General features: G+C 40.8%; 1 protein-coding gene across 1 annotated transcript in view; it reads right to left on the bottom strand.

The window, feature by feature from the left end:
- Positions 1-574: 574 nt before the first annotated feature.
- LOC148041538 (protein REPRESSOR OF VERNALIZATION 1-like) overlaps positions 575-10795 on the bottom strand; it is an 85533-nt gene continuing 75312 nt past the window's right edge. Inside the window, exons 3-8 of the mRNA XM_087680631.1 lie at positions 2391-3185; positions 2143-2277; positions 1950-2033; positions 1805-1864; positions 1462-1548; positions 575-1352 (exon numbers count right to left, since the gene is read on the bottom strand). Of these exons, the coding sequence (XP_087536757.1) occupies positions 1014-1352; positions 1462-1548; positions 1805-1864; positions 1950-2033; positions 2143-2277; positions 2391-3185 (1500 nt within the window). The 3' untranslated portion in view covers positions 575-1013. The remainder of the gene's footprint in view (positions 1353-1461; positions 1549-1804; positions 1865-1949; positions 2034-2142; positions 2278-2390; positions 3186-10795) is intronic.

The following is a 10795-nucleotide window of genomic DNA, read 5'->3' as shown; positions in this document are numbered from 1 at the left end:
GTAACTTCGTAGCCCATGCAAGTTCCCACGTCCATCCATCTTGAAGGCAAGTTTTCACCGATTGCTTTCTAAGTCCCATCATTACTCTGAAAGCACTACCCTTGATGTTGTACCCTCAGAGGTTCTATGAAATAACTCCTACAATGGCACAAAACCCATCATAATCTGGTGCCACTTTCAATTACCATGGATCGAAATACTGACATTACTCCGGAGTGTATCACTATATTGATCCAAGCAAAGCACTCATGACACCAAAGCCTTTTTACAGCATCATCATGTGCCAATTGTTCACTCTCAAAACTCAGTAAACATTGTAAAAATCATGCCAGAAATATGGAACTGAAATCACAGAAGAATAATTTGGGACTTCACTAAGGTTTGAGCTACTCTAGCCAACTCTTGTAACTTTTAAACAAGTGTTCTTAGGAGTTCAATCTGAACATTCCGGTATTTGTTGAGCAGGGCATGCACACAGCGCACAGTTGAAACAGGGAGAACTATCCCTTTCCAACCAAACATCAGCTTGGTACAAGCAACAGCTGTGCAGTTCAATGTTCATTAGAGACCAAGGTTTAATATAAAACGAATTGCAATTTGTCCTAATGTACCTTTAATGTTTGAACTAGATGGTTAAAAACCTTGCAATCCACAACGTTTCTACTAATAACAATTGCAAATACATTGGATTTGTTCCAAAAATCCCTCCAATTTTGTTAGGCAAAGGTTTTTGTATATGCTACCTAAATATTTTTCCTGAACACTAGGCGCAAACTGCTTGGAATGCAGTCACTTCACCACTGGATGAGAGGAAAACGTGAGGAATGGCCATTAATCTCTGTACAGGCAAAACAGTGTACAAGAAGATCCGCACATTCTCAGGCCTCAAAGCTACCGTAGGACCTATTTCTACTACACGACAAGAATGGGTAAGGCTGTCACTTTGAGGTTGATGCAGAAGTTAGTATTTTATGTACATACCTTCTTTATCCCACCATTAATTCTGCCTAGTTCTAACCCTGAGAAGTATTCACTTCGGTATTCTGAACTTCCATAGCAGAGGTTGCTGTCCCTCGAGGACTCCGAGCAAGATGAAGTTGCTCTGATGCTGATTTGTTTTCTGTATTTGTCATTGCAGTTGCAGTTACAGTTGCAGTTGCAGTTGCAGTGTCTTGTGCACCTAATCTCCCAGGGTCTCTGGGACTCAAGAGTTCCTTCTCAACTTCTTCAAATTTGGATGTAGCCCAGGGTGCTGTTCCCACAGGAAGCTTTTGGCTTACGGTTTGAATACTCAATGAAGAAATGCTATCCCTTGAAGAGTACCACGAGTTCCCGCATTTTAGACACTCCAACTGGCACAAACACAAATAAGCAGTTATGAAGTTAAAATTGACTTGATGTAATGAAGTTCAATGTATGAATGCAGACTTGCATGACTAATATTATAGCTGTCAGAAGTACCTGATATCGATCCCCATATCCTACATGGATGATATCCCTTACTCCAACCTTTTTCTCACCACATATGGTACATCGAACATCTGCCATCTGCAACAAATGGCATCTCATAAGACCCACCCAACAAACTGATCTCTGCAAAGTTTCATAATAATGGTTGGCAAGAATAACGAGACCAGCTGTGGATGCAAACTAACAGCAGTTCATTGTTCACAACTATCACATGCATTCTTTAGAAACCACCACCCAACATGCAGTGCTTCTCCAGAGGACAAACAATGGATGCAAATCAAAACCCAAAGGATATGTGCCGATGCACCTACACTACCCCATCATACGAATTTACCTGCATAGTTTCTGGCTCTTCTGGCTCCTGAGCACTCTTCTCTTCAGCAGTTAGACCATCCTGTTTATAGAAATCATCAGATGTAAAGAGCGAGAATGTTTTCCAACTCAACACACCTATAGTAGCAAGAACAGAATGACCAAACCTTTAGTTCTGCAGGAGACATATTCAAAACTGTTGACGAGTCCAGTTCCTTCTTAAGGAGACGGGTTGCCAAAACAGCACCATTCTGCAACCACATATACAATCTACACATTTTAACCACACCCAGCCAATACAATATAACATTTTCATTTCTGCCACTATGGAACCATCATATTTGATGTTCAGATCCTTACCTTCAGATTGAACTCCAGCTGTCGCATCTTCAGGTTGTACTTATGCAGATCAGAGATTAATGTTTCATAAGCAGACCTCTCAAGAGCAGTCACTGCTGCTATTGCAGCATGTGGCCACAAGGTACCATCTTCAACCTGTCATTTACAAACACAGATGTAATGTGCACAAACTTGGTTGTATCACATAACCCAACCATAATGTGAAGCATCAACAATGTAATCTGCAACAGAAGTAGAGCAGTATTAACCTGAGGGACTTCTCCTTTCTTCTTTTCATGGACTGAAGCCTCCATCGGCACTTCTAATTTGCCTTGAGATTTCTGAGGGCTTTTCACATCAGCTGTGTCCTCGCTTGCTTTTCCTACACTTTCAACATTCTTGTCTGTGTTGCAAACATGTTTCTTAACCCCCTGCAAAAGTTTCTCTAACCATCTGTCTCGTGCTTTATTTCCCGTTAGAGCATTGCTTTCATGTAAGGTTGAATAATCCTCCGAAACAGGATCAGTGCCTAAACAGCTTGCAGGGGTATCAGGCCTCCCAAGTCCCTCTCGTGCAGACATTTCACCAGGCAATTGCTCCTCTCGGGTGACATTAATTGGCAACAAAGACCTCCTTCGAAGCAGCCTCCTAGTTTTATCAGGTTCTTCTTGTTCCGCTGTTACTTCTTCAGGTTCAATATCTGGAAGTTCACCTAGAGCTGCCCTAGTCTTCTGAACAAGCAGATCAAGCTCTTTCTGCTTACTGTCCTCATAGTCCTTGTCTGTAAGCTTAAAAAGTTTCTTTTCAACTGTGTCATACACTCTTCGCACGATAAATCCAGGATGCTTTGACCTTAGAGGTGCCTGCTTATTAGGTGGAATGAAGTGCACAACACATTTGTGCATCACTGACTCAGCAACTACCTCATCTCGATGAAAACTGTAGAATAGTTCGCGAGAATCATTGGAAGTCCAACTACCTCCACCCTTCTTTTCAGCCTCCTCTGGCCGATAAAACCATTGACCCGTGATGGCTATATTGCCGTCCTTTGACTGCTTTATCTCCTACTCAAAAGCAAGCAAAAGTCTCTCTCTCTCTCTCTCTCTCTCTCTCTCTCTCTCTCTCTCTCTCTCTCTCTCTCTCTCTCTCTCTCTCTCTCTCTCTCTCTCTCTCTCTCACACCAAAAAACAAAAACACAAACACAAACACATACATATTGTTAAGCCACTATTATTAGGGTTTGCACTTATCATAATGATATGCAGTAACCTCTAATTTAGCCTCCTTAAAACAGCCCCAAAAAGTAATTAATGCTAAATTACCAAGGATAAAAGCTTATTTTTTACAGTAGGACAAATGCAGCCCCAATCCTCTATAAACAAGAGTCCATGTCAGTGCATCCCCAATCCCTTGCTACCAGCCAGCCTTCAGCTCTCTCCTTCAAATTGCTCCCCACACTCATTCCTAGAGGACATTGCCAATTCATGAAGGCTTCACTGAATGTTGATCTGTTGTCCACAGCATCTTCTACACCAAGACATCTGATCAGGAGGGTTCCTGATACTGCGTTCACTCAACCAACAAGCTGCCCGACTGCCCACAAGCCGTCCTCACACAGGCAACCTATTTCTGCCATTCACAGGAGCCTGGATTTTCTGCTGTATCAGGCCATCCAGCATCCCAGCACTCTCCTGTAGTGGTCACTCTCATCATCAGCCTTGTGCTTTGCCGCTGGAGGTCATATACTGCTGAGATAGCTGTGTTTTACTAACAGGCATGCCACCCGGCTGTAGGTCTGCTACCATCATCACGGAATTCTGACATCACCCTTGGGTGAGCAACATCTATGTTTTATTGCCCCTGGACTGCATATACTGCTGCTGCCTTTGTCCGCCTTCATCAGCCATCTCAGGACTGCTGCTGCTATGTCCCAGACTCCATCTCAAGTACAACACACTCCAAAATCATCTTCAGACACTTCTGCCCTGGGCCTAGAGAGACAGAGGCTTGAGGTTCCATGAATAAGAGTTTGGAGGTTCCTCTAGGCAAACACCTTATACCAACTAGAACGTATATTCTCACATACAAAAAAAAAAGAGCTTGTCCTAGGACAAAGATTAGATAAAGCTCAACATAGAGTGAACCATTGCACTTGTAATCAACCTCACACATCACCTGTGGCATATCATTCCTTAGACCGAGTCTACAACCTGGAGGATCTTGCACGTCAATAGGAGATCTACATTGGTGCTGATCACGAACCTGAACTCAATGAGCACACACTATTTTGGAAAACATGAACAATCCAATGTCAACTATTCCATCAAATACGGTGCAAAGTATGTGTGGTACTGCTATTTCAAGTTCTTCTTCCACTTCTCCTTCCTAAATTGCAACTAATGGGTGTAAGTTATCATGAAGACCCAAACCCATACCAGTATCTAAACACAAGAAGAGGTCATTATAGAAGTAAAAGATCATTAATACCTCTATCACATGGTAATTCCAATGAATTTGCTTTTCATGGTTCAGCTTCATTCAATCAAAATCAATATTCCCAATGTCAAGTCCCACCCATTCCACAAACTCCATCTTCTTACGTTGCATTCACAAACTCATCCATTCCACAATTCACTACACAAGCAGTTACCACCACATACCCCATATGTCCTTTTTCCTATCCCTCAACCGGGTGGTATTGGTAGAATGGTGTTGGAAGTTCCACTCCTAAACCAAGCACTAATGAGGACCTACACACAGTGGTATCCCATCCATGCATATCAAGCCCCACACATCTCACGAGTGGCCACACACTTCGATAACATGTCAATGCCTACTGGATCAATCTACATCTTTTCCAGACATGCACCACACACTAGTCAGATAGCACCTTTGGGGCAAACACACAGAGTCACCATGTCACACACTTCACTACCACATGTACCACCTAGCCACCCATTATTTTTTGCATATCACCCACTTATCTGACTCCTTACATGACCTTCCATACAAGTGCATCAGCGAAAAATGCGTTTAGTGATTAGACTCATTTCAACGGGTCCAACTTTATTAAGTTGAATTTGATGCAGCATGTCTTGGACTCTCAAGGCTTATGGGACCTCATTTAGGGGTCGGAACTCATACCAATCCCCCGATGGTTTTCATATGAGGTACTACACTCTTGGGGGAGAAAAAACACCATAACTATTATCAAGCTCATTGACTCACAACCCACGTTACTATTAGTAGTCATGTTTGTCATGCACAATAATCTCCTGCCTATGAACGTCAATTTGAGTCAAATGGGGACATTAGGAGCTCTGACGTTCAGTTTTGACAAAGAAGGAAGCTCTTACTAGAGCATCGGTAATAGTGCATTTCTTTTTCAATCAGATTTTAGATGCATTCACACTAGCTATTTAGTTTCCAGCCTCTATGTTTTGTTTTTCGTGGGTATCAACTATGCACAGTGGCCAAGATGGAGCGACCTGATCATTTATTGATCAGCACATTTTTTATTATTTTATTCATCAGGCCAGCATTTGTGTCTCCATTCATGGATGTTATCTCAGTTCGAGCTGCCGCCTACTGCTACCTATAAGCAAGTGCCTATTTTCCAGCCAATCTGTAGCTACTGCTCATGATTGTTTCTAGCCTTCTAGCTTGTTGTCCAGCCAAGCAACTGCAGTTTGCAGCTTCTCCAGCTGCCGCCTGGTGCCATATGGCCTGATTTCCTGCATTTGCAGCATGTAGGACCAGCTTGATTTGCATTTTGCTGTTCCTAGAGGCGCTTGACCTACCCCATTATCATAGGCATATCTGTTTGTTGTTTCTGGAGCTGCCTGATCTGCCACATCATCAACAATGCTGGTTTTACCAGATTTGCTGTGTTGGGTGTAAAGGTCCCTTCGTCTCCGTGTAAAGTTATATGGGTGTGAACACACCCTTATTTGTACCCTAACATGTAAATACGTTTTTATTCTTTGTGTATCGATACATCTGGTACACTCATCTTGGCATTCACTCTCTCTCACTCTCAACACTGCTGCTCCACTTTTGACTCACACTCCCATTGCATGCTCTTCCCTTCAAATTGGTATCAAAGCCAAGGCTAAGGTGTGTGCGCTTCCCAAAGTCTGTGCGTGTCAAATTCAACTTGTCCATGAGTAGAAACATCAGCTTCAGGCCAAGTTGAGTGTAGACAACAACTTCAAGCATGTGTGTCTACTGGACAGATAGGCAACAGGTCTGAAACCCTAAATCTGTGCAACCATTTTGACCAGGCGAGGGTAGTCAACATTTCCTACGTCACAAGCAACAGTTCCAAGTCAACGTGGACCAGGCCATACCTCACAACAGCTGGCGGCAATCAGTTTTGACTAACGAGGACAAGTGACAGCTCACGACAGTTGGTGGCAGCTCACAACAATCCCCTCAATACTTTTGTGTGACTTGGCACATCTATACAAGCTCCAGTTAACGCATGGAAGCACGGTTAAGATTTTACAAAAATTTCATGACTGAAATTTGGGGCTTGTCCCAGATTTGATGTTGTTCATGATATGTGACCTGCAAATTGCAAATAAAGTGCACATTAGCTCTAAAAAATTTGGGGCTTTTCATGTATGAGTGAAATTTTACTCAACTAAGCTAAATTTATTGACATTGGTGCACATTTGGACCTAAGAAATTCAGGCTTTTGCAGGATTTTGTGAATTTTTGCAATATTTGCTCGTTTTATGCTCTAGAACACGTATTAATGCAATTGGGCCAGATTGATCAATGAAATTTTGAGGCTTTTGCTGAGATTTGTGGATTTTGGCAAAATTGATGTGTCTAATGCATTTTTTGGGACATTGTTGAAGCAATCTCCGTGATGTAAGTGGTGTAATTTGAGTCTTTTATCTCCCACTTGTGAGATTTTGGAGAAATTGCAAAGAATGTGAGTATTTTTTGTGTATCAGAAGTTGATTTGGGCAAATATGTATGCAGCATACATGTCAAGCAACTCCTATTGAGTTGATGTATTGCTGAATATTCATGGTACAGCAGTCTTAGAGATCATTTGCAGATCTGGGATTCTTGTAGATGTATTTTCGATGACATTGCTGAAGTGGGAGTCACCTAGCAGCGATTTGTATTTGGGCACTGTTTGTAATATAGTGACACTAAATCTTGCTCTTATTTCCTGAAATTTTGGGCTGAAATTTGCTGGATATTCAGCCTGTTGTTTGCTGTCATAAATTACAGCATTGGTACTTGGTATTTTGTTGAAAAATGGCTGCTAATGCTTCTAGCAGCAATGGCACTAAATCCCTCCTTGAAATCAACAGGTTTGACCGCACTGGCTTTGATCTATGGAAGGACAAGATGCAAGGCATTTTGTTTCCCAAAGACTGTGATGATGCTCTCTTGGAAACTAAGCTTGCAACTATGGCAGATGAGGATTGGGCTAGACTCAACAAGAAGGCCATTGCATGCATTACAATGGTTGTATCAAATGATGTACTTATAGACATTAAGTGTCTTGGCACATCTTATGTTGTATGGAAAAAGTTAAAGGATATTTGTGAAAATACAACTCCAGTAGATCAAGTGTATCTCATGCGCAAGCTTGGGAACATGGAGTTGGATGAGTCTAAGAAAGCATCTGAGCATTTGAGTGCTTCCAAAGGGATTTTGAGTCAATTGCATGACTCTGGTTTACAGCCCTTCAATGATAAATTGAAGGCTATTTTCTTGCTGATGACTTTACCTAATAGCTAGGAGGCTTTGGATGTTTTACTTAGCAACAACACTGCTTTAACCTTTGATGGTGTTAGGTTGTTTAGAAATGTGCAATCACACCCACTATAACCTCTTTGTAATGAAGAACAAGGCAAAGGATCACATTGCAAATAAAGCCTTAGACTAGGTCATGTATCCATGGTTTATTAAAACCACAGTTGGTGAATACCATGGCCCCTTTCCACCTTTTTTCACATATCAATACCACCTACTATAAGCCTATAAAAGGCACTCATCCCCACTCTCATTTGATCTATCATTCTCATTCAATTGTACTTGCATTATGCTCGAGTAATATCAGTTGTTCTTCTTTGTCATTACTTATGTCTCATTATGATCATCTACTTGCTCATCGGTGATCCACCTTAGCATGCATCCTCAATATTTTAACAAGGGGCTCTATTCTCAATGAGAAGATCAAAAGAAAGTCCAATGGAGAAAGCAGTGGTTCAGTCTATCATCTTAGAGGTAGGTCTAAGAAGTGGGGTAATGCAGCAAATAAAGGCAAAAGTAGAAGTAAAAGTGGAGAAAGCAATGGTTCACCCTTTCACCTTAGACGTAGGTCAAAGAAATGGGGTGATGTAGCAAATAAGGGCAAAAGTAGAAGTAAAAGCAAGGGAAAATGGCGAGTTGTTACTTGCTATCAGTGTGGGCATAAAGGGCATAAAAATCCCAAGTGTCAGTACTACGAGAAAAAGCAAGAAATAAAGAAACAAGAGAGAAAAATAAGAATGACAAGAAAGATGATGACAGCTCTCCCTCAAAAGAAGTTGCAAAGGCAAATGTTGCATCTAGTGTGGTCATTGAAGAGCTCTCTGACATTGGAGAGATACTTATTGCAACCTCATGCAATATAGATACTATGCAACAACAGGTGATATGCACATCACCAAAAAGGAAGTAATTGATGCCTTACTTTCAGCTCATGATGGGCTGTCCCAATCATGGATAGTGGAGAGTGGTACCTCTTTTCATGTTACTACCTCCTTGGAGTCATTTTCTAAATACATTATAGGTTGCTTTCAGAATATATTATAGATATCAATAACTTACTATTGAAATCATTTTCTGAATACATTATAGGTGACAAAGTATTTAGAACGACCAAGAGCTGATTTTGTAAGCTATCAAATATGTACCTAGCATAAAGAAAAGTCTATTGTCAGGTGGGCAGCTTGATGCAAAAGGGTATTTTACTACCTTTGGTGGTGGATCTTGGAAGGTCCACAAGGACTGTATGCTAATAAAACTTTTGGCCTTAGCTGTTTTGTAATGCATAGTCTTCCATGCATCATGATAAAGCCTTCTTTGAGCACATAATCATGATATTGGCCATTGATCAACTGTTTATAGATTTCAAAGAAATCTTCATCATCAGCATATTGCTCTTTCATATCATCCAATTCATGGTGATAAAAAATCGAAACAGCTGACACCTGTGGTTTGCGAGATAAAGCATCTGCAACTACATTATTCTTGCCTTCCACATGCACTATCTAAAAATGAAACATAGATAGGAAATTTGCCCAACGCATGTGTTTCTCTGACAATTTAGCCTGTGTGAGAAAGTATCTAAGTGTTTGATGATCCATTTGCACTACAAAATCAGCACCAAGCAAATAGTGCTTCCAACTAGAAAGTGCATGGATCACAGCCAATAACTCTTTCTCATAAACTTGGTAAGTCCTTTCAACGGGAGAGTACTCTATTCTCATATGCCACAACTTGGCTATTCTGCATTAATACAGCACCAATGCTGTTTCCACATGCATCACACTACACTACAAATGGCTTAGACAGATCTGGTAAAATAAGTATTGGATCTGTAGTTATTTTTCCCTTCAAACATCTAAATGTTGATTTCTCTTTATCAGTCCATTGCCATTTGACATCCTTCTTTTCAAGCGCATATAAAGGAGAAGCAATCTTTGCAAAGTGTCTTACAAATCTTTTGTAGTAAGAGCATGGGCCAAGGAAACTACGAACATCATGAACGGTTTTCAAGTCTAGCCAAGAGACAATTGCTTCTATCTTTGTAGGATTCATCTTCACACCATGTTTCGAAACTATGTACCCAAGGAAGTGAATCTCTTCCAGAAGAATTCACTCTTTTTACCATTAATGAGCAATTTGTTACGCTTCAGCTCATTAAAGCACCAATGTTGTTTCCACATGCATCACACTGCACTACGAATGGCTTAGACAGATTTGGTAAAATAAGTATTGGATCTATAGTTATTTTTCCCTTCAAACATCTAAATGTTGATTTCTCTTTGTCAGTCCATTGCCATTTGACATCCTTCTTTTCAAGCGCATATAAAGGAGAAGCAATCTTTGCAAAGTGTCTTACAAATCTTTTGTAGTAAGAGCATGGGCCAAGGAAACTACGAACATCATGAACGGTTTTCAAGTCTAGCCAAGAGACAATTGCTTCTATCTTTGTAGGATTCATCTTCACACCATGTTTAGAAACTATGTACGCAAGGAAGTGAATCTCTTCCAGAAGAATTCACTCTTTTTACCATTAATGAGCAATTTGTTACGCTTCAGCTCATTAAAGACTGTAACTAAGTGTTTTTTATGCTCCTCTTCATTTTTTGAAAAGATAATCATATCATCAAAGAAAATGTCAATGAAACTTCGATAAGGGCAGAAGATTCTATCCATCATCCTGTTAAACGTGGCAGGAGCATTGGTCAATCCAAACGGCATGACTAAGAATTCATGGAGACCAAATGTCGTTCTAAAAGCAGTCTTATGGATATCCTCTAGCCTGATTCTGATCTGATGGTACCCAGTTTTCAAATCTATCCTACTAAACATTCATGCTCCTTGTAATCGATCAAGAATGTCATCTATCCTCGGAATCGGAAACCTATTCTTGATT

Source organism: Lygodium microphyllum, chromosome 1 (assembly GCF_053477565.2).
Source record: "Lygodium microphyllum isolate KBCC chromosome 1, Lygodium_microphyllum_v1.1.10, whole genome shotgun sequence".
In the NCBI taxonomy this organism is placed as follows: Eukaryota; Viridiplantae; Streptophyta; class Polypodiopsida; order Schizaeales; family Lygodiaceae; genus Lygodium; species Lygodium microphyllum.
Note: the sequence above shows the minus strand (reverse complement) of the source record. Positions and strands in the feature narration are given on the sequence as shown.